Source organism: Belonocnema kinseyi, chromosome 10, assembly GCF_010883055.1.
Source record: "Belonocnema kinseyi isolate 2016_QV_RU_SX_M_011 chromosome 10, B_treatae_v1, whole genome shotgun sequence".
In the NCBI taxonomy this organism is placed as follows: Eukaryota; Metazoa; Arthropoda; class Insecta; order Hymenoptera; family Cynipidae; genus Belonocnema; species Belonocnema kinseyi.
In genome coordinates this window covers 36,898,278-36,923,612 of record NC_046666.1, presented here as the reverse complement: position 1 = coordinate 36,923,612, position 25,335 = coordinate 36,898,278, and the positions used below count along the sequence as shown (strand labels likewise).

Genomic DNA, 25,335 nt, shown 5'->3' with positions numbered 1-25,335 from the left:
AGAAAATAATTTTTTTAACTTAAAATTTAACTATTCCAGCTAAAGATTCATCATTTGAATTAAAAATTCATTTGTTTTGTTTGAGGCTTTTGTACAAAAAAGTCTACTATCATATTTAAGAATGAGAATTCATGATTTTGTCCAAATTCATTATTTGGTTAAAAATTAACTTTTTTGTTGTTGTTGAAAATGTACATTATATTAGACATTCATTTTTTAGCTAATGATCTCTTTGGTTTGAAATTAAACTTTTTTTAAATTTAAGTATTTTTCTGAAAATTTGTTTTTTTTGGTTCAAAAATTATTTTTTAACTGTCAATTTTTTTTAGATGGAAATTAATGTTTTCAGCTTTCATTTCATTCATCTTTTTTTTCATAAAAATTCAACTCTTTTCATTACCGATTCGTTATTTTATTTCAAAAATGATCCCTTTTGTTGAAAATTTAACTATTTTTAATGAAAATCTTAGGAAAAAATAAACAAAAGTCAAGCAAGAGTAAGTTATCTTTAGTAGTAAATTAAACGATTTTGTTTAAAATATTTTTTCCTTTTAGTTAAAAATTAATTGTTTTAATTGAAAATTCAACTCTTCTCAGTAACGATTCGTTATTTTATTTCAAAAATGATCCCTTTGGTATAAAATTTATCTATTTTTAATGAAAATGTTAGGAAAAAATAAACAAATGAATCAAACGTCAAGCAAGAGTAAAGTATAAAAGTGGATTCGAATATTAATTGGAATATGACAAAAACGGTTCCCTTTTTTTCTACTGTCTAGATTTTTCTCTAAAATTGTTTGAAGTGGGCTTGTGCGACAAAATTCCCATTATTAACAAACCCACGAGGCTGAAAATTGGTTAAAAACTAAACTCGCAGTGAACAGTGGAATTTAATTCAGATGAAAGCTTTATACTCGGACTGAAAATGTCAGTTTTTTAATCTCGTTAGTTGAAATTACTTCAAAGCGCCATTTTTCAAATTGCTCTTTTAAAATATAAATTTTTAGTTAATGGAAAATGGTTTGAAGTATATCAAACTCAAATCGTAAATGCTTTAAGGGGTGCTTGAAAAGCAATTTAAGCGGAAGGTAAACCTAATTTAAAGTTTAATCTACTCATTAGCTGCAGAAAATTGTTGGATTAGAAGTTCACACCCTGGGCCTATAACCTGTCAAAAACAGATTTTATAATTACGCAACACTGAAACTATAAGATTCTATCTTCAGTTTTTGAAATAATTTGATTTTAATTTGTAAATTTGTTAATTTGTGAAATTCGATTAAAATGATATGCAACAACGTTTTTATAAAGATTTTGGTGGTTTTATTTTATTAGTAGATTGAGAAACTTGGTAGTTCAAAGAAACTTGGTACATATTTTTAATGAAAAATCGTTAAGTACGTAAATCTGAAGAATGCTTTTTTCTCTAGAGCTTAAATTCAAGATTTTCTACAGCATTTTCTGTTGGCTCTAGGAAGCTGTAAATCTTTAAAAAATAGGAGCTGGAACGAGACGATGCTATAGAAACGCTTTCAAAGAGAAAACATATTAATTTCCAAAGTTGAGTATTTACATTTTTTCCAATTAATTTTTAAACTAAAAATGTAACTACATCTCATTAGTTAAGCCTGCAGTCACTTTTTGTTGAAAGTCCCATGTTATTAATTAAAAAGTTCACTTATATATTTTTGGTGAGGAATTCATACGTCTTTGTTCCAAATTTTACACGTTAAAAAAATATTCAAAAAAAATCACTAGAAGGTCATTCATTTTGTTTGAAATAGTAAAAAAATATTAACTATTACATTCTCTGTTGATAAATAAATTTTTAGTTAAAAATTTATATCTCTGTTTCAAAATTCAACTATTTTCTTAAATTTTGGGTTTTCTTTTTTTTGTCAATCATTCACGCTTTTAACCAAAAATCTACCTATTTAATTTTTGGTTAAAAAATTATGTAATTTAGTTGAAATGGAACTATTTAAATTAAAATTTTTATTCGTTAGTTAAAAATTCAACTATTTTATTAAAAATGCACGTATTTTGTTGTAAATTAGCCGTTTTTGATAAAAATGAAGTTTTTATTTGAAAAATCAAGTGCTTGTTCGAAAGTTGAAATGCTTTGTCAGAAACTAATTTTTTTAAATTAAGACGTACCTTCTAGTTTAAAATTCTGTTCGTTGATTAAAAATTAAAATATTTTGTGGAAATGGAACAATTTTGTTAGAAAGTCATTCTTTTTCGTTGGGAACTCAACTGTATTTTTTAAATTCATGTTCTTAGTTTGAAAGTTCCAACCATCTTTCGTTGAAATGAAAACAAATTGCATTTCAAATCTGTAATCTTTAAATCTAAATAAGCACTTCTAGCAAGGAAAAAAATTACTTTGTATGGAAATAGAGATTTATATCTCAATACAGTAAAATTAAAGGATTGCTCCATCACTAAAATTCAAATTTTTTTAAATCAGTTCTTATTGTTTCAGAAATATTATTTTGGTTACATCTGCCTTACACTTTAAATAGAAAGTATAACATTTTTGGTAGAAAATTTAAACATTTGGTTGAAAATTGAACTACTTGTTTCAAATTCTTATTTTAAATTAATTATTTAAACTGTATACTTACATATTTTATGCTCCCTCGAGAATGTATCTTTTGCAAATACAAATTTTACTATTTTCCTTGAATTAGATTATTTGCAGTTCAAAATTCAAATTGCTCGCCGAAAATTCGCTTTTTTTAGTAGAAAAAGTAACTTTTCGGTCGAGAATTCAAATGCTTGATTAGCAGTTAAAACACTTTAATCTAAAATTTATTTCTTTTGTTGATGATTCAAATTTTAATTAAAAATTCAGATCATCTGTTAGAAACTAACATTTTTGTTAAAAATCTCATTTTTTTAGTAAATTCGTTTTTTTTTTTTTGCATTAAAACTTTCACTGTTTTGTTGAAACATTCTCTTTTTGGTTGAAAATTCAAATATATTGGTTAAAAAATTCAACTATTTAGTTGAAAATTTCGATGTTTTACATGAAATCCCATTAGGCTTTTTTCATATTTTTCGTCTTTTGACTGAAGAATCTTTCATGATAGAAAATACAACTTTTTCCAGTAAAGTTCGTGTTTTTTATTTGAAACACTAAATTTTGTGTGAACACTTATTTATTTTGTTTAAAATTCTTTTTCTTCGGCTGACATTTAATTATATTTTCTGAAAATGTTACTATTCCATTCTTGATTTAAGGTTTATGTTTTTTAGTTGACAATTCATATATTTGGATAAAAATTATATTTTTTATAGGGAAACATATCTATTTTGTTGAAAATATATGTATTTCATTAAAAATGGTCTTTTTAGTCGAAAATTAATCTTTTTGCTTGAAATTTTTTTTTATTTATTCAAAATATATCTATTTGCTTGAAATCTTTGGTTCAAAAATTATTTATAATTTTGGTTGATGATTGATCTTTTTAGTTAAAAATTGATCTCGTTTGTTAAAAAGTAAATTATTTTGCTAAAAAACTTTTTTTTATTGAAAATTAATGAACTAACTAAAAGTTTAACTATATGAGTTTTAGTTGTAAATTTATCTTTTGTTTAATAATGAATTACATGGTTTTTTAAAATGAGGTTTTTGACTATTTTGATCAAATTATTTTGTTCAAAAATTCGTTCATCTGGCTGAAAATTAATTTTCTGACTGAAAAATCGATTATTGCAGTAAAAAGTTCATTAATTCAATAAAAAAATCATCTACTTTGTTAAAAATTTCACTCTTTTTATGACATTGTCTTTTGCTGGAAATTAATTTTTTTAATTTAAAAGCTAAAATTCATTTAATTAAAAATCTTAAAGTTGTAAGTTTATCTTTCTAAGTTACAAATTCAATAAGATGCTGAAAATTCAGCAGTTTTTAAAACTAGGTGAATCTAAAGCAACACTGTTAGAAAAAAAATAAATTTCATGTTACGTCCGTCATAGCCAACCTTCGACTCTCAATAAAACGTGTAATAAATGTCCCTCGACAGATAAAAATGATACTATTCTAAGGAAAAAAATCTATTCCTGAAAAAAGGTTCTTCTTACGATCTCTCTAATAGCTTAATAGAAAAAGCCCCCGACCGGCAATCAGAAGTTCTGTGTTTCGCTTCCCAGAAGAGCGAAGTGAAAAGATCTTTTTTCAGAAAAATAGAATTTCTTTAACGATTTTATATAAAAATTAATTTTGGAACTGTCAAATTAAATCATTCTGATCTGAAGTTGATGGGGAGAATAGTTTCCTGTATAAACTACCATATTTAGAAAGCCTTTGAAACACATTTCGATCATAATTTTATCTCAGATTATTTTTGAATTGATAGTCAATTATAATTAGTAATTCCAAAGTACATTCTGGTCTTTGTCGTATCTAATTACTCGAAAGTGGTGAACCGGGCGATTTTCTTGATAGGCTACTCGAACCTGGGGACACAAAGGGAGTTGTCAACTTGGCAATTAATTACCCGCTTGGTGACATGCACGTTTTGCTTGGTGCATTATACACCAGGCATGAAATATATCCGAGACGATCTTGTACAAGCAAAAGTGACAACGTTGTGGTGCTGTTACCCCCTTTTTTGTGCAAATCAGTGGAAACCAAATTTATATCAACCATGTAAATCAATTATCCGCAGAAATGCTCTGTGACGTTAAGGTTGAGAAATTAACCTTTTTTTTGCTTAAAATAAAACGTAAAATCGGGACACTATTCGAATTTTAAACAAGGGAAAAAAGGGGTTTGAACAAGAAAAAATGGATTAAATGGTGTCGAATCGCAAGTACTTAACTTCAATCTATCACAGAGCCCTTCTTCTTGTCTAGAAATTCTTCAAGTTGAAGTTCCTTTTTAAAAAATATTTATCCAATTATCCAGTATCCATCCAATTATTAAAAAGTGATTGAATGGAACTTTTATTTTTTCCCCTTTAAAGAAAAGAAGCCTGCAAGCTTTAGGCTTATGACAAATATATGGTTATTAAAATACTGTGCTAATAATAAAAATATTAATAAAAATCAGTGGAACAAGGAGAATGAAAAATTTAATTTTGAGATATTTGAAGATTTCTAAAAAAAGAATCTTTTTAAGAGTTGAAACATGCTCCAGATGAACAAAAAATATTTCTTAAAACTTTTGGGAAAGTTCAAATTGATGTTTTATTTATTTATTTTTTAATTCTCAGAGAAAATTTACAAAAATTTCAAAATTTTTAAAATTATGTCCTGAAATATCTAAAAATAAAATGGACGGTTTTAAAGCAAAAATGTCCAATAAACAGTATTACAAAGTTTTATAAAAAATTCGATGGAATTTAAGAGACAATTGGCAGTTTCAAAAAGATTAAAAATTAATTTGATACACGAACAAATCTTTAAACAGTAAGAAAGAGCGTAACATTTTTAAATATTCAGAAATAAGAATGTTGCAACTTCCTAAAGGATTTGTGATGAAAAAATACTTTAAAAACTTTCAAAAAGGTTTTTAACGTTAATAAAACAGAATTCGGAAGATGTAAAGGAAATTTTCAGAATTTTAAGAAAATTAAAACAAAATTTAATTCCAAAGGATATTTAGAAGGAGCACATTTTTGCAAATGATTACAAATAATTAAACATTTTTAAAGAAGTACACAAATTCAAAGCAAAGGGTGAATTTTTGAAGAATTCGAAGCTTTTTAAGAAGTTTCAGAGGCTTCAGAAAAATAAAAATGCTTTATTTTAAAACATTAAAATATAAAGAAAATTAAATTCTTTTTTAAAGATTCCAAAAGATTTCTACAAATTACGAAAAAAAATGTAAAATATTTCAGGATTATTTTTATATTTTATGAAAATGTTCAAAATTTTAAGACATAATTAGACTCGAGTTTTAAAGAAACTTGATTTTTTCCTACAATCTTGCAAAATCCTGTGAAGTAAAAAAATTATACTTTTTCGATGTACGTATATGAAAGCTTAAAAAATCTGTTTAAATTTTCTCCAGAATCTTAGAAAAATAATATTTCGATAGCTTTAAAAACAAATGAACATTTCAACCTAAAAAAGAAATATTTATTCCAAATTTTTATTTTCTATCAAAACTATTTATCTCCTCAAATAATAATTAGGGTGATTTTTTTTCATTCATGACTGAAAAACTTTTGGGTAAAAAATTAAACTATTTGGTTTGAAAAGCTCGAGGACAATAAACAAAGTTCTTAAAATTCCTGAGCAAATTTAAAATGATTTTTCATTTTTAAAAGATATTTTAATGTAAAAGGCTTCAGGATAATAAAAAAGTTCTAATTTATGGAATAATTTCAAAATTGTCAAAACGGCATCTGCAAGATTTGAAGGCAAGTTATTTAATTTTTTAGAATTTTAAGAAAACTTTAGGAAGAATTCTGAGAATTTTAAAAGACATTTACATGATTTGGAGGTTTTAAAAATGTTTAAAAAAGGATTTTAGGTTTGAAAAGATTCCCAGCAATACTCAACAAAATGTACAGTTTTTAAGATTTTGAAATAAATTTCGGAGCTTTCTAGGAAGTTTGAAAGGTTTCCAGATAATACAAAAATGTCTTGAGATTCATGAGAAGAAGAACATTTTAAGAAGTTTTAAAACGTTTCAAAATATTATAATTTACGAATATTGCTTCAAATTTCGTCATTACCTGAAAGATTTCATGAAAGCTTTATCAATTTCAAACAATTTAAACAAATTTGAAGAATTAATTGAAGTCAGTTAAGTCATCTTAAGTGATATTTATTTTTTAGAATTCTGAAAGTACTAAACATTTTTCGAAATGGCAGAAACTTCTCCTACCATTTTTCAAATTCCTGCGAAATAAAAAATATACTTAAGAAAGAAACGTTTATTCAAAATTTTTATTTTGTGTTTTAAATTATTTATCCCCCAAAATAATAATTTAAGTAATATTTTTTGGTCGAAGATTCAAGAGAAAGAAAATATTTTTTAAAATTCCTGAGGAAATTTAAACTGATTTTTCATTTAGAAAAAAATATATTCAAAGAAAAAATTGACAAAGTTTTATATAAATTTTGAGTAGTATTACGAGACATTAAAAAGTTAAAAATTTAATTCAAAAATTAAAAGCATTTCAAACCATTTTTAGAAAATATACATTTTTGAATATTTAAAAAAAAAACTCTTTTAAAGCATTTTAAAAATTGCCCAAGGTTTCACGATAATAATAAAAAATTCTTAAAATTTAAGGGAAAATTTGAAAAGTTTTTAATTTTTTAAATTGATTTTAAGAAAACGTTTAAACAGAATTTAAAACATTTGAAAAAACTTGCAAAATTGTCAAAACGGAATCTGGAAGATTAGAAGGCAAATTTTTTTATTTCAGAAATTCAAGAAAAACTTTTGAATAATTCTAAGAATTTTAAAAGATATATAGAAGGTTTAAAAGATTTGAAAATGGTTAAAAAATTATTTTCGGCTTGACAAGATTCCAAAAAAAATTTTAACAAAATGTAATTTGGAAGCTTTTTTATGAAGTACGTTAGGCATTAAGAAAATAAAAAACTTTCCTGAGATTTTAAACGAACAGATGATTTTTCAAAAAATATTATGATTCTTAAGAAAATTAATTTTAAACAAAAGATTTCAACACTAAAGATTATTTTTAACTTAAAAGATTAATGTCCTGAAAAAAAAATCAATGAAGATTAATGTTTTACCAAAAAAACACGAGTTTTCAAGAAAATACATTAATTTTTCATTTATGATTCAACTGTTTTGATAAAAAATTTCTTTTTTAATGAATGAAAGTTGTTGTGATTTAAAATTAAAATATTTTTGGATTAAAATATTAACTATTACATTTTTCGTTCAGAGTTTCTTGTTTATTTAAACATTTAAATATTTGTTGGAAGATCAAATGTTTTTGAAATTTTGATTTGGCAAATCTGAGATTTTCAAAAATCTTCTTGAAATTTTCCACAAATCTTAGAAAAATTATATTTATATAATCGCAAAAAAATGTAAAAGAAATATTTCTTTGGAATTTGAAAAGTTTAAATAATGTTCAACGCTTCCGAAGTATTTCGAAATATTTTAAGAGATGTCTGATTGTTCAACGTTATTTCAACAAATTTGAAGAGACTTTGAGGAATATCAAAGAATTTTTAGAAAGTTTAGGTCAATTTAAGAAAACCAAAAGATGGTTATTCGATTTCAAGGAATTAAAAAAAGAAAAGAAGACTTTAAGGGATTTAAGAATTAAAAATTTCCTTATCCTTTTCAAAATATTTAATAATATAGAGTTTCAGAATATTTTAGGATATATCACAAAACTTTCGAAAGTTTAAGTGAATTACAAAAAAATTGAAGAATTTTCAAAGATTTTAAAAGTATTTAGTGATTTTCGAAATATTTTTAAATGCTTCCAACTTGAACATAATGCTGTGAAATTTTGATAAAATTTCTTATTTAAGAAACAATTGCTAATTAAAATCAATAAGAAAACAAATAAAATAATGCACTAATGATAGTTTTATATCTTTCTTAACGTATTGATTGAAATTGTTAGCTTTGTCTTTCCAATTACAAATGCACAAATAATTCCTAAAATTTCTTTTCGATTAATTTCGATTAATTTAATTAATTAAACTTTCATTTATAGTTGTTTATGTATAACTAACCAATAAAGCAATGAAAAACCTTAACATTTTATTATCTGCTTCATAAACAATTTAAATTTTTTGCCATAAATTTTTTTTGGATCATTTAGAAAGCCTAGAAATTTTGAAAAAATCACTTAAGATATTGCGAAATTCCTTGAAATATTTTGAAATATTTCCAGAATCCGTAATATTAATATATTTTAAAATACTTCAAAGTCTTTATAAATCTCTTGAATTATTTTTTTAATATTTGCTGTTCAAAATTGTAAAATATCAAAGATTTATAATTGTAGTAACGGAATTCCTTGACAACTTTGAGTAAATAACACTTTATTTTATATAAATCAAAAGTTTATTTAATTTTAACGTAGATGGTTCACATTTTATTTTATCGTGGTTCAAACTGACGTTGCAGTTGTTGAAGACAAAACAGTAGATATATCTATGGAATTTACTTGAATAGTTGCTACTACATAATTAAAAATTATTTTCTCATTTTAAGTGTTAGAAATGAGAAGTCATAAATTTGTATACCTTTTTCAGTTACAAGTTAATTTTTTAATTATGAATCTTAAAAATTAAAGAAATTTCGAATGGAAATTATAAAAATTGCAAAAATTTTTAAATGTACAACTCTTAGATTTAGAGGTCTCATTATTTTTAAGTAGTTCAATTTTGTACAGTTATAACTGTAATTATGCCTGATTAAAAATTCTTAAACTTTTATTATTTTAAATACAAAAAGTCAATTTTTTAATTCTAAATCTTAAAAAAAATTTTAATTTTGAATATTTAAGTTTGGAAATTCTTAAATTTTAATAATTTTAAATTCTCTAACTTCAAATAAATAGAATTCCAAAATTTCTCATTGAAATGATTTTTAAATCTGTGTTCTACAATTATAAAGATTTCTAATTAAAAAATCTAAAATTCTAAAACTGTAAAATTAAAAATTCTAAAGTTTGGATGATTTTGAATATCAAAAGTCAAGAAGTTTCAATTTTAGACCTTACAAATACATGAAATTTAAAATAGTAATTATAAAAATTGCAAAATAATTAATCGTAAATTTGTTTAACCTTTATACTTTTTAATTGTCAACTTTAAAATTATATTCATAATATAAAACTTTTAAATTTTAGAGATGTATAAATAAAACTTATTAAATGTTGATGATTTTCGCAATCAAAAGTTAATTTCTTATCCAGAATCTTTTAAAATAAAGAAATTTCGAATATAAATAAAAGAAACTACGAAATTTCTCATTGTAAATCTTCAAAATTAACAGCTTTTGAATTTTACAAAGGTATCATTAAAATTTCTACAAGCTTGAAGAATTACAATGGCAAATTATTAATTTTTTACAATGTTGAAATTTTACAAATGCTTAAATTTGGTTGAATTTAGAAATTAAAATCCAAGACTTTTCAATTATAAATCTTTCAAATTGATAAAATTTCAAATAAACATAATGAAACTGACAGAAATTATGAATTCAAAATTTAAGACTTGCATAATTTTTAATTGAGAATTTTTAAAAGTAAAAGCTTTTTAATTTCAAATATAAAAAATTGAAATTTTTACTCCTTTAAAGATTCGAAATTGAAATAGCTTCAATTAAAACGATCTGCAGTTTAAAAGTTCACAATTATTGAGATTTATAATATAAAACTCTTAAATTTTAATGATTCATAAATATAACTTACTAAATTTGGATGATTTTGGAAATAAAAAGTTAAATTTAAAATCTTTCAAATTTAAGAAATTTAGAATTTCAATTATCTGAAATACACAATTTTTAATTGTAAGTTTTGGAAATTAAATAAATAGATAATTTTATAGATTTATAATCAAGTTTCTACAATTGGGAAAAATGGAAACTGAAAATTCTTGAACTTTGAAATATAGAATTGAAAATTATTCAATATCCAAGCTTCCATCATTTTCAATATTATCAATTAAAGATTCTTCAATATTAAATATTTTATTATAAAAAAAATACGAAATTGTTAAAGATATTTTTGAAATAATTCAAGTTTGAAGTTTCAACTTTAAAAAAGGTTGAATTTAACCGATGTGCAATACGACTTTCTACCATTTTAAAGATTAATAATAAAAAAATATTAAATTTGGATAATTTTGGAAATCAAGAGTTAATTTTTTAAATATAAAATCTTCCGATTTCCCGGAATTTCGAATGTAAATCGTCTAAATTACAGAATTGAAAAATTTTTAATTTTCAAATTTAAACAGCTTTGAATTTTACTGATTTATAATTCAGGGTTCTACAATCTTGAAGCGTTTAAATTAAAGACTCTTGCATTTTGAAAATTTAGAGGAAAAAAGATCAATTTCCGAAAATTCTCAATTTTTAATATTTGCAATTAAAGACTTCTTAATATTTAATCTGTATAATAAAAGAATTATCCTATTTTTAATACTTTTTTTTAATAGTTCAATTAAAAATTAAAATTAATTCTATTTCATGCATTTGACATAGAAAATTGTTCAACTGTGAACAGTAAAAATGACAGCTTAAATGAATTTTTTCTTATAAATTTTGACATGTATACTACTAAGCTGTCAAACTGGGTAGTAGAAAAAAAATCAATGGACAAATGCACTAAGTGAGCGGAAACATCGGAGCTTCAATTCACTCGAAAAAACGTTTGTTCGACGCAAACAAATTCTTGCTTTGAAATAGGTTCAAATAAATTTTTTATTAATTCAAAAAAACGTTTTTTGATTGGCACAAAATTTATTTGAGCCACCCAAAAATTGAATTCAAAAAATGTATATGGGCCAAACACAATTGCTTAAACTAAAACAAAGCCAACAAATTCGAAGATAATCAATACTAATTATTAAACGCAACTAAAAACATTACTTCCTTAGCCTAGAATTTCAAAAATGAATAAAAAATTAAAGTACCTCGGAATACGATCATAGCTGTCCCAACTCGTCAGACAGTTGTAACTGCTGTATCTGCTCGAATTCGCCATCACTATCTTCCTCCAACTTTAATTTCAATTCGTCTACCGATCCTTCACCCTCATCAACCTTCCTACACTTTCAATCATCACTTTTTCTCAGTTTCCCAAAAAAGCAGAGAGAAAAAGTAACATGCCCAAAGCACTTGGGGCTTCAAAAATCCATTCTTCCCGAAAACTTTTTTCCTCTTATTTTCAGACTTTCCTTAGATTTTATAAAAAAGTTGATCCTTTACTTCATTCCCTGTTATTTTATTCTATCTTCATTTCGGAATTTCTCTCGTTGCTACAATTCAGGGACCTATAATTTTAATTTACTACTCTATGTTTTAGTCTTCTTTAAGACTAGGTTTCCTAATTTTGGACTACTCTGTATTTCTACTTTTAGACTCTGCCTTTGAAATCATTATCTTAGGCTTAATTCATAAAATTACACTAGATTATGCGATTCTAAATATTTCCCATTTATTTATCAGATTTGCTAGATTTATTTAATAAATTGATTTATACCCGTAGGATATATACTTTCGTGCACTGTTTCGTAAAAAATACAGGTTGTAGAGATCGAAGAAAATAAAGTATCTCCGGGACTAAGCCACTAAATTTTGGACCACGACACTAGTTTTCTTGATTGGACCGTTCGTTGCCGATTGGACCACTTGAATTCGATACTACCCGAAAAAAGTCTTTATCACACAGGAAAATTTTTCACCACACGAATTACATTTTCATCACACACACACGTTTTTTATAATAACTTTTCGTTTCACGAAATAATTTCGTTTTTCGATTAGCGTATGTTATATTAAAAATATTCTACGTTATTGGACCCGCCAACCAGCGTTCGACATGGTTTGTAGCTTTAATACATTTATAAGGAAGGTACTAACTCGTAACTCGTCTTCGTGTCTCTAGATTACGTCCTTAACCGATATACATGTGACCCGACGATTGATTAGTCGTCGAGGGTGAAATACGTCAAGGAAGGTCGGAAATAACGACCCGAAAACGGAAAAATAGATAACTTTCCAAAAGACGTAAGAACTTCTCATAATCCTTTTTAAAATTCCCGCCACTTTCTGACCTTCAACTTCGAAAACAAGTCCCAAATTGATAAGAAAATCGCCCGAACTTTCTTCAGACATATGATCCTGGACCTTTTTTTTATTCCTTTCTTAACGTCTGTCACAAAATCGAGTTTCCGGGTTTCTCGTCCTTCCAATTCCAGGCCAAATTTGAGGTGGTATTTCACTCTGCAGGTCAAAGTTTTTCATTTTGAATTTTGAAAATTGTTCCAATTTATAATTTTCACTTTAAATCACTGGCGCCAAACTGTCAAGCAACGACACTTTCGTTTTAAGAAGGTCATTTTTGTCAAATTACGTTTTGAAATTTTTTTCTTTATTTATTATTTCTGCGAGTTAACGTTCGACTGATCGGCGCGAACACGGTCTTGCCGCACGCACTAGTCGTTTTCGCGCGATACATTTGCGCGCCGTGAGAGGCCGAGAGAGCCGGGGAGACTCTCCTCAAGTTCGAATAACAGGAAGCCGCTATTCGGCGCCCGGAACAGCGCCACCTCGCGGGAGAAACAAGAAGTTGTGGGGAGCTACTGCGCAAGATCAGGGAGAAATCAACGAGGCTGAAATCACCTCGACGTATGGGAGGACAAGCCCCTCTAAATACAGATATAAACTTTGAGGTCGAGATTCTATATGAAAAATAATAATTCCAGCCCCGCCCACTTTTTCTTACCCCCACTGCATTTGCAACCTTAGTCTCAGGTTCATCAGTCTATTTAGGGGAGGTAAAAGTAGACTTTAAGTTGTTCTCACAAAAAACGTCTAACAAATAGCTATATTTTAAATCGAGAATGTAGAAGTGAAAAATTAACCTTTGTCGTTAAAAATTAATGTTTTTTGTTGAAAATTAAACTATTTGGCGTAAAATAATTTTTTTTTGGAAGATCGAACTCTTTTATTTCTTATTGGAACTTGATTTTTTTAAGTTTAAAATTCAACTACTTGGTTTAAGGTTGAACTGCTATGTTAAACATTTAAAAGATTTTTCATTTTAATGTTAAGCGGTTTGGTTGAAAACTTATCTTTTGGTTGAAACTAAACTATTTTTTTGAAAAATCGTTTTTATTATTAAAAATTTATTTTTGAAACTGAAAATTGCACTATTTTATTGTATGTTAAAAATTTATACTTTTTAGTAACAATTCAACACCTTGGTTAAAAAAGGAACTGCATTGTTAAACTTAAATTATTTTGATAGAAGATTCTTAATTTTAATGTCAAGTGGTTTGGTTGAAAATTTATCTTTTGGTTCACACTAATCTAAATTATTTTAAAAATTCGTTTTTATTATTAAAAATTAATTTTTCAAACTGAAAATAGTAAGATTTCAATTCCTGTTAGAAATGTATATTTTTAGCTGTCTAAAACTTGTATCATCGATATCCATTGTTTAAATAATTATACAAAATTAATAACAAAAAACGAAATATTCTACTTTTATATTTAATATGCATGATACACATGGTTTTCAAGGTTTTTGTGGTCAGTGATACCAAATTTCATATTATTTGTGCGAAAAATCTTTTTTTATAAAATTTGTTTGAAACAATTTTTAAAAAAATTTGCATTTTTACGAGGTTGATGCCAGACTTATAAATTTTACGGAAGGAAGTGTGTAAATCAAAAATCTAGGGAAAAAATACCAAATAATAAAGCTAAATATTTTACACACTTCCTTCCAAAAAATTTATAAATCTGGCATCAACCTCGAAAAAATTCAATTTTTTTTTTAAATTTGTTTAAAAAAATTGTATAAAAAAGATTTTTCGCATGAAATAATATAAAATTCGAGATAACTGACCGTAAAAACCTTGGAAACCATGTGTAACATGCATATTAAAATTAAAAAGAAGAATATTTCGTTTTTTTTTTATTAATTTTGTATAATTTTTTTAACAATAGATATCGATTATATATGTTTTACACGTATTTTTCCCCGTCGATTAAAATTCTGATTGCAATTTTGCAACAATTCGATTTTTTGGAAAAATTTGTTCAAACAAATTGTTTAAATAAACTAATTTTGCAAAAATAATAAGGAATTCGTAATCAGCATCCAAACAAATGTCTCAAACAATGTATATATTGCATATTGGTTGTAAAGAGCACGCTCTAATCAAATATTTGTTGTACTTTAAAATACGCCAAAATTTGTTTTTGCTTCGGCCACGTTTTTGCAAATATAAACCACAGTAGTAAAAAAACAAGCACATTTATCGATTGTACAACAATCATGGACGCAATTTCACGTTTTTTACTTTTTTTTGCAAAAAAAAATGTTTAAAAATGCAACTTTCAGACAATTTGAATAACACTATTGGAAAGAGCGATCTCGAGAATAGTAGATAAGGTATCTAAAGAATTTTTTGCTCAGCTTTTTCATGATGAAAAATAAGCTCGAAGAAGGTACATCCGAAAAGTGTCCATGTGACATTAAAGGGTTAAACAATTTCAGATTTTTTATTTCATCCTGATTTCATATTGAAATTGTTTGATTCCTATTATTTCATAAAATTGAAAAATTTAGAACATTGTACAAAAGTGACTTCATTAGGGTTTTTTTGTGGCTCTATTTTGATTTTGTTTGGACCCCTAGTATGATCCCTATATTTTGGCAGAATTAAAAAATATAATTTTTTATGTTTAAATATGATCTTTCTCAAAATTATTATTGCTGCAGAAATATATATTTGAAAATCTTTTCTTATGAAAAAATAGCAAATAGAATAGAAAATTGCAACTCGAAACAACTAAATAAATAAATTTGTGAAGAACTAATAAAATTGCATCATAATGCCTTCATATATATTTTTCAACCACATTGTTGAATACATTTGTATGAACTTTTGCTAATTAGAGAGATCGATTTTTAATCAGAGGGTGTATTCAGACAACATCAGGGCATTAAATATTTTATGAAAAGCTCCTGAATGACTGGCAATTTTTTTCTTCGAGTCTAAGTGGGAAAACGTTAGAAAATGGAATAAGAGTTTTTTTTTGTTTCAGAAAAATAATTAATTTTAAAGATAATTTAATCATTTATTCTTCATGTTCTTTCAATATAACTTTCTCAGGATTCTTGAGAGAATTCCAAAAGATTTGGTGACAATTTTAGTTAAGTTAATACAAAATAAAACAATTTTATCAAAAAAGTTGATCTTTAACCAAAAAGTTGAATTTTTAACTAAGAAGATTTAAATTTTCACCAAATAAGAGTAATTTTTAACAAAATATTTAAATTTTTATCAACCAAAAAAAGTTTCAACTAAAATGATCTATAATATGAATTCTAAACGAAAAATTAAATACGAAAGGTTGGAAATTCTATTGACTACTGGTCAAAATTTATTGAACCTGATTGAGAGGTCCCTCAAATTATAAATTCCGACGTTTCGACTACACTTCAGTAGTCATTTTCAAGGCAAAAATGGTGGTATAACATAACCTATAGTTTATATAAAATATTTGTTTCAATGTGGACTTCGCCTATGGCTTCACACAGAACGAACGGAGGTTCAAAATTTTTTTATTTATATTAGTTTATTTAAATACTGTGTCTACCATATGGTAAAAGTCGAAAGTACCTATTGTTGTAGTGTCTTTCATCGTTTAACTTAAAATTTATTACGAATATCATACTTTTAACATTATAATTACAACTCTTTTAATCAAAACTGACTGGCCCACACTGGAAAAAATATTTTATGTAAACTATAGGTTCTGTTATACCACCATTTTTTACTTGAAAAGGACTACCGAAGTGTAGTCGAAACGTCGTAATTTATAGTTTGAGGGACCTCTCAACCTTTTTTATTAACCTTTTTTATTAAATACCACCCTGGTCGACACTAGTAACACCAATTACTAGAAAAATTAAATAGTTCATAACTACCCAGTAGGCACAAAATTTGGCGACGTCTTTACGACATCTTTACGACATATTTACGACAACTTTACGCCATCTTATGTCCATGTCGTTTCGGTGTCTTAACGTATCGTAAAGGAGTCGTATGATCTGACGATGTCTTTACGATTTTGCCAAGATACCGAAACAACATGGACATAGGATGTCGTAAAGTTGTCGTAAGGATGTCGTAACTATGTCGTAAAGACGTCGCCAAATTTTGGCCCAATGGGAATTTGTAGCAAAATAGTTTAAATACTAACCGAATAGTTGAATGTTCAACAAAAAATAGAAATTCTCAACGAAGAATATGATAGTTCATATATAAATCAATAAAAAAGTAATAAATCCGAAAAACATAAATTATTCACAAACCGTTTAAATCGTTAACCCTCAGCGGTCATATAGGGTGTTTCACACCCCACGAACTGTTTGTTTTTTCCGATTCCCTACGTTTTTTTTGCAAGTATTTTTTTAACATCACTTATCACTTTTTTATTCAGTCCAAAATATCTGAAAGTGTATTTGCGTGTGTGGCCGTTAGGTGTTGATTAAAACAGATTAATTAAAAAAAAAAGATTAATTTTTTGCTAAAGAAGACAACTTTTAAACGAAAAAGTTCGATTTTCAACCAAAGAGATGAATTTTTAATAAAAAGTATAAGCAAGTATCTTAATTTTCCATACAAAAAGATACATTCTGAAATAAAATTACTTAATATAAAATATATAAAATATACTTAATTAAATGGTTCCATTTTTATTCCATAGAAAGTGAAACTTCTACTAAAACAGATGAATTCTTAAATCAAAAACCCGATTGTCCAGCCACCCTGGTCCCAAAATCCCCCCACCCTGAAGTGTGGAAACACCTCGCCCCCGCCAGTCCCAAAAATCACCTTAAAGTATAAAAGCTCCCTGTACAGCTCTGCCCAGCCCTAATAGTTATAACCCCTAATTGTCAAATCGCATTGTCCAACTCTCCCTAGTCCGAAAATCATTCCTAAGTGTAAAAACCTCTTTTCTCGGTCTCTCTGGATACAAAACTCATCACTAAGTGTATAATCTCCTTTTACAGCTCTACCCACCCCCAGAAATAGCTCGTAACTGTCAAATCCCCCTGTTCAGCTATTTCTAGACCAAAAAATTATTATCCTTCAGTTTAAAAGCTCCTTCTTCAGTTCTTTCCAGTCCCAACAATTACACCGAAGTGTAGAAACCCCTTTTCCAACTTTTCCAGCCCCACAAATAACCCTTAAATATCCAAACCCCCTCTCCAGCTCTTCTGAGCTCCAAAACTCAACTATAAATCTCTAGCTCACTTCAGCTTTAAAAATAACTTATATATGAAATCCCATTCTCCAGCTCTACCAAGCCCAAAAACTTGTCCCTAAGTATCAAAACCAAATGTTCAGCTCTGCTTAGCCTCAAAAATCACCTCTAGGCGAATCACTCCTAATCACCTCTTTCCATCTCTACCCAGCCTCGAAAATCACCCCTGTGTATCAAAACGACCAGCTCCACTAGCCCATAAAAATCACCCGTAAGTATCCACTCTCCCTGTAAAGATTTTTCTATCCCCAGAAATACCCATAAATTTAGAAACCCCTTCTCTCTCTAGCCCAAAAAATTACCGCTTAATTAAAAAACCCCTTTTTCATCCCTTAGTCCCAACAGTGACCTCTGAGTGTCAAATAGCCCTGCCCAGCTCTCCCAACTGTAAAAAACGATCCCTAAGTTTTAAAGATCTTTGTACAGCTTTCGAAATTCTTCAAAATCACCCTTAAATATCAAATCCCCCTGTCAGACCCAAAAATCACCACTATGTATCAAATCCCACAGGCAGCTCTCCCCAACTTTAAAAATTACTTAGAAGTGTCCAACATCCCTGTCCAGCTTGCCATAGCCTTAGAAGTAACCCTTAAATATAGAAACCCCTTGCACAACTCTCTCCAGACCCAAAAATTACCCCTTAATGTAAAAAACCCTTTTGCAGATCTTCCCTGTCCCGAAAATCACCCTTAAATATTAAATTCCACTTTCCAGCTTTTCCTAGGCAAAAAATCAACCCTAAATTTTACACCGGACTGTCTAGCTCTCCTCTGCCTTAATAATCACCCCTAAGTGTCAAGTCATCCTGTCAAGCTCTTCATAGCATAAAAAATCACCCCAAATTATAGAAAACTCTTTTTTATCCCTATCTAGCCCCAAAAATCAACCCTAAATGTAAAAAGACTCTTTTTCAGTTGTACCCTATAAAAAAACAACTCTAAGAGTAAAGTCTCCTTGTCCAATTCTCTTCAGTTAGTCCAGGCCAATCAGCTTATTTTGAAGCAAAAAAAATAAATAAATAAAATCAACGAAAGCTGACGTCAGAGAGAAAAGTGTTTCATAGAAAACATATAGATTAAAAAAACAGTTACAACTTTTGTATCAGTGACTTTTTTTACATAAACTCAAAATGTCCGAGAAAAATGCGAAAAACCGTGTTTTCTTTTTTTTCGTTATTTAACTTTCATTTTTGCAAAAATAGCAGAAAGAGTAGTAATAGACTATAGATAGTATACTTGTAAGAAAGAGACAGAGAAACTTCCGTTTGGTCGTTCGGTCGATCGTTTTTTTTTTCAATTCACTCACGTCCCAAAATAAGTTTCACAAATTTATATGAATTTTTTATCTTTCAATTTTCATGTGGTCAAGGAAATATACCATTTTTTTAAAGAATTCAGTCTAAGAAATGTAGCACTTTGATTTTTTTTGTTTCTTCAACGGGCCTTAATTGCCTTTTTGCATTTCAAATTTCTGGACATCTTTGTTCCGTGAAATACTGTTATTATTCAGAATACTATTTAGATTAACTTACCTTTTCATAAACCTGAAGTTTGCATAATTTTGGTTTTAAATCGCAAAAACATGTTAGCTTTGTAAAACTATGAATACAGTTCTTCCAACAATTAGAGTTTCGAGATAATTTCGAGATAATAATTGGAAATTACGACATGCAAATTTTAATAATAGGATACTTCAATTCTAAAAGCGATCTCTAATTTCCGGAAAATTATTCAAATACTAATCTAGTACGATTGGAATACTTCCATGAATATTACGGAATTAGTAGAATTCCACTGAAGTGCATTTCACTAACTTCCTTCTAAGAATTTCTGAGGCATTTGCACCATAGTATAAATTTAAAATAAGAAAAGACAAGAAAAATAAAAATGGTATCAAAGGGTCTATTATCTCTATTATTTCATTCCCATTGTATTTATATTATATTATCATCAACTAAACAGATGAACAACCCTCTAAAGAATAAATAAATCTAAGATATGCCCGTGCATGTAAATTGTAAAAGAAAGAAAATGTGATTTTGCTGATAACTACATTTTGCAACAGTGCAATTTGATAAGAAATACATTTTTCTGTGTGTTGAAAAAAAAATTAAATTAAACTGAAGAAAAATTAATTTGGCACACGTAGTGTACTTTCCCAGTTCACAGGACTGAAGAGGGTTGCGTAATTCAATCACGCTAGGAAATGGCACTAAGGCATAGTAGTAAAGAGAGTGCAATACATCGACCACAAGCTTACAAGTCCACAAAATTCACAATTTCACAATAAAAGTTTTTTCCATGCAATATTTTAATTATAAATTTTCTTTGTATCAATCGGAAAGTTGAGGAACCCAGAATTTATATTTCATTTTACAATAAAATAAAAATATTTTTTTAAACTATTCTGCAAAAAAAACTTGTCCTTATTTTTAAAATTCAAGTCAGTGATAGAAAGTGATCAAATTGAATTTATTTAAAAAAACAATTTTTCCGGTTATTTTTAATCGAGATAAGAGTTTATATGATTTTCGCAATTTTTGAAGGATGCGGTGATTGCGCAAAAGATAGTAAAAACAATTTCGTCTGTTATAAAAAAAAATTTTAAAGGTGGACATTAATTCCCTTTAAATTGTGAGTTTATATTACACATGAAAAAAGCACTCTTTATCGTGAATTAAAAAAAAGTTTGTTTTTAATAAATTTAAAAATCGATAAACTCTTGTACAAAGAATGTCTGACTCTTTGGGTTTAAAGAAAGAAGAATTTCTATACAAAATTAGAATTGCGAATAACTATTTAATTTCTAAATATTGCTATTTATTTGTTTTAAAGGTTATATAAATATAATTTTCCTACTATTATTAAAAAAATTTTATTTTTTAAATAAATTTATTTTTATTTTACAGAATTTAAAAAATTTTAGGTAAAATTTAAATGAATTTAAAAGATATTCAAGGTCTGTAGAAGTTTGATAGAGAAATATTTGAAAATTTCGGTATCTTTTAAAGTTTTAAAATATTATTAATCTCTTGAAAACTTCTAAAATTACTGAATATCTTTTGAACTTAATACAATTCTTCCTAAAATTTTAAACTTTTCTTTTATTTAAAAAAAAAATAACCTCAAAACTTTACAGATTTTTTTTAAATTTTGGAAATCTGTTTAAGTATTTTAAATTCTTTTAAATAATCTCCTTAAATTAATTTTTTAATCTGAAAAACAATTTTGAATTCTCCCAGGATACTTAAGAAGATTGCTAATTATCTTAAAATCGTTAAAATTTTATTTGAAAATCTTCAGAAATCTATATAATTTATTAGAATTTTTGCAATCATTAAAAATTTTTTACGTTTTAAAAATTTCTAAATAATTTTTAAGTTACTCAAATTTTTCCAAAATTTAAAAAAAATATCTCTCGAACTTTCTTTATTTTTGGTAACATTTAGAAATATTGCTGAATTGAAAATTTTTGCTTTATTTTTTTTATATTCTATTTCGAAATTTTTAAGAAATAATTTTAAATTTTATGAAATGTCTGTCAAATTTCTCTTGAAATTCGTTGCTCAAAGTAAAAAATTACTCAAAATTTTTTCAGGAATATTAGGCAATATTTTACTCTCACAGTACCTTTTAAAATAATCAAAATTCAAAGATTTTTTTTAAAGTTCGAAAAATCTTTCAAATTTATAAAAAATTACATAAAATCTTTTTGAGTTTTTTGTAGGGTTTTCAAAGCTTTTAAATATTTTTCAAACTTATTTGGTTATTTTTTTCTAAAATTCTAAATCTTACTAAATAATATTTTTATTTCCAATCTTCTACATTCTTTTTCAACATTTTAGGATGATATAGTCCACTTCGTCCCATAAAGTTGAGAGCCATCAGCAGGCAATTTTCTGGAATAATTCCCCGCTCGTGTTTTGCTTTCTGATGGCCTCTTTACGACCTCGCTTAACCTTGTGAGTCTTAGATTCAATGGGAGAAATGGGGCGGGGGGCATAAAGGCCACCTGGTCGGCAGCTGCATGGGAAGGATTCCCCGTCCCATGGCTAGCCTGGCCAGCGTGACCGTGACTCATCAACCTAAGTACCTTCTCTCTCTCTCTCTCTCACTCCTATACACTCTCAAGAAAAGTCGGCAGCGGCTGCCAACTTTTGCGCGTAATACGTAACCATTTTGATATTAAAATAAATCGACACTTCTTTTTTTTTTTTTTTTTTTGATTTCCCGGGAAAGGGACGGGTAAAGGAGATTAAACATAGTCATAGCTTTAATTATAATTTTACCCGGGTTAATTGTATTTTATCATTTATCCGTCATTTTATGTTTATTCAAACCTTGTTTAATTTAAGTTTCATTCCCATGTTAGGCTTAAGTGCCATTTTGTCTTGCTATGTCTCATATTTTATTATTATGTCTCTTTTGTCTCGGTCTATGTTTAATTTAAGTTTCGTTTCATTTTTATTCTATGTTTAATTCAAAGTTTCATTTTGTTTCACTTCGATCGATGTCTAATTTAAGTCCTTTTCATTCTACGTTTTATCTAAGTCTCTGTGTAATTTTAGTTTCTTTCCTTTAATTTTCACGTCATTTATACTATATTGTACCTTAAGTTTTGTAACACTTCTTTTTTATTTTGACTTTTAATTCGGCAATCAAAAATTTAACAAGAGTTACTAAATTTACGAAACAGCGGAAATTTCAGAACGTTATCGTGCGTTTCAAAAGTTGCCGTCTGCGCGCGGCCAGACTAGGGAGAAGGGGATGCCGAGACGTCCGAAACGCCCCTCCACCTCTCTCGCGATTCGCCGAGAGCTCCGTGCCAACCGACGGCCGGCAGCCTCTCGGACCCGCTGCTTAAAAGGCGGGTGCATCGACCCGAAAAGGGACTCTCGCTCAAACTATCACTCGGACTTTCGCTCAGCACTCTCGCTCCGAGCATTCCGCTCAGACAATCTCTCCAGACACACCATCCTAAGAGAACGTCACGACCTTTGTATCACTCTTTTTGAGCAATAGAGTTTTTAAATTTTAAATCAATTCCAGTTTTCTTTAAACTCCCTCTCCTCTCTCCTCCTTAGTGGCGGTCTGCTCTCGTAGCCCCGCCGAGCTGTTGCTCTCTCTCTCTCTCTCTCACCTAAGAGGTCGGTCAGCTCTCGCAGCCCCGGTACCCTCGCATCTTTACTAGAGGTCGGTCAGCTTTTACAGCCCCGTTTCCCTTGAATCTTTTTCTCCGCTAGAGGTCGGTCAGCTTTAACAGCCCCGTAATCGTCGAACTTTTCCTTTCAAGAGGTCCGTCCGCTTGCAAACAGTCCCGCAACCCTCGAACTCTTCTCTCATCTCAACGGGATCGGTCAGCTTGTAAACAGCCCCGATACTCCTTGCGAATCTCTCTCTCTCTCTCTTCTTGGGACTCCTAATCCACACTTATGCCTGGTCCTATCCAAAAGCGCCGTTCCCGCCCCTGCAAACAGACGCGGATTCGCCGTCGCCTTGCAGCCCTCCGCGATTCTCTCGAAGCGACTTGTTGCCCAGAAGATCGCCGCCCCTCCTACTCTTCCTCCTAACCTCCTAAGGCCATCGTACGATCGGTGGTCATCATCCCACCTCATCTCCACGTCCAACTTCCCACTCCTCCTTCCTCTTCCGCTTCCTCCGCCCACTCAAGCCCCTCGAAGCGTCCTCTGCCCGAAGACAGCGACGATGACATCGTCCTGGTCGAGGAAATTGAGGTGGTGAAGAAGCGTCCTCGCCACCACTAACGTGACTCGCTGAACGTAACTTCCGTCCTTCCGCCCGAGACGTTACGCATCTGGACGAGCGGCAGCGGAAAGCAGCGGGCCTCGTTTTCAACTGGCCCTGAAGAAACCACGTCAGCGCCCGGCTGATGCCCCTGGCATTCATCGATGGACGGCCTTCAGGCTTGGCGCCTGTTTATCCAGAGCCAGGGCACCACCCGCATCCACCTACAGCCGCCCAGCAGCCGTCGGCCCACTCCGAAGTCCATGGTCCAGCTCGACGCCTTCCTCCAGACCAGTAATCGGGTGTTACCTGTCAAAGCCCGGCCTCCGCCACGATCCAGTTAAGGGGCGGTTAACAGCAGCGAACGAAGGCCTCTCGAACCAGGCCCCCTCTCCGACGATTCCGAGAGCAACTGGAGTTGCCACTACAGCACTGCCTAGTTCTGGCCCTGGTTTCCACCGACCAAACTACCTTGCCCCGACAACGCCCGGTCAGCGCCCTGTCAGCTCCCTGCATCTGAGGTAGTTACCAGCCAACACCGCTTCACGACGCTCGGGTTTCGGTTTCGACCAGCCCGCAAACCAGTCTGCCCCGATAGCGCCCGGTCGGCGCCCAGGCAGCTTCCAGAACCTTCAACCGATCAACACCATATCTTAGATCAAGGCTGGGACAAACAACATTCCCACAACCCACCTTGTATCAAATTGGCGGCCCAAACGTGGGGCTCGGAATTTAAAATTCTTGAGCGTCGGCAGGGGTCGACGCCGAACCAGATTGATCCGCTCACTGACGACGCAACGGCGAGCACCAGGCAGGCCACCTAGATCCATGGCCACGAGAAGCACCCCGGTTTCTGAGTCTACGCCTCAAGACTCAGTGGCGCTCAACAGCACTCAACCAGCCGAAAACGAAGGAGGGTCTGAGGAGAGACCAAATTGGCCACCACCAGCCTACGACGAGGCCGCAGCCAGGCCTTCATCATCTGCACGGGGCAGAAGCCGCTCGTTACCACGGTTAACGAGAAACTCCAATCGGGTTTTGTTCCAAGGATCCGAAAGAGAACCGCAACCGCTGCCAGGGCCAAGCATCAGAGCAGATCCAATATTCAGCCCACGAGTATCGACGCCGCCAGCAAGCAGACGGGAGATACAGCTGCCGCCGGCAATTACGAGGGAGGATCAACTGCCGCCGACAATGCCAGTCAACACGGCACTTCCAGCACCACCAACCGCCGCCACAGAATGGCGTTCCATCATCAGGGCATTCCGAACGCCGGATGTGCCTGTTCCAACATTCGCTGGATTGGATCATGAGGATCCAAACATCTTCTTAAGCTCGTGTGAGCACTACTTCACCGAGGCTGCCATCGAACCTGCGCTGTGGTCGCACATGGTCAACAAGTGTCTCACCGAGAAGGCTGCCAAGTGGTACGAGGTGTACCGCGGCCTGGCACTACCATGGGCCAAATTTCGGTCCTTGATCACTCAACACTTCGCCGGGGTCTCAACACTTAACAAGCTCCACATAAAGTTGTACGCGAACAAGCAAGAAGAAAAAGAAGCCGTCGGCGTCTTCCTCCAGAAGAAGTACCTACTGGCACTTCGAATGCTCCCA

At 30.1% G+C, this 25,335-nt stretch overlaps 1 protein-coding gene across 1 annotated transcript in view; it reads right to left on the bottom strand.

Moving 5' to 3' along the window:
• The window catches only part of LOC117181801 (potassium channel subfamily T member 2), a 387,410-nt gene extending 375,612 nt beyond the window's left edge, over window positions 1-11,798 (bottom strand). Inside the window, exon 1 of the mRNA XM_033374772.1 lies at window positions 11,602-11,798. Within this exon, the coding sequence (XP_033230663.1) occupies window positions 11,602-11,672 (71 nt within the window). The 5' untranslated portion in view covers window positions 11,673-11,798. The remainder of the gene's footprint in view (window positions 1-11,601) is intronic.
• Between the last annotated feature and the right edge of the window lie 13,537 nt (window positions 11,799-25,335).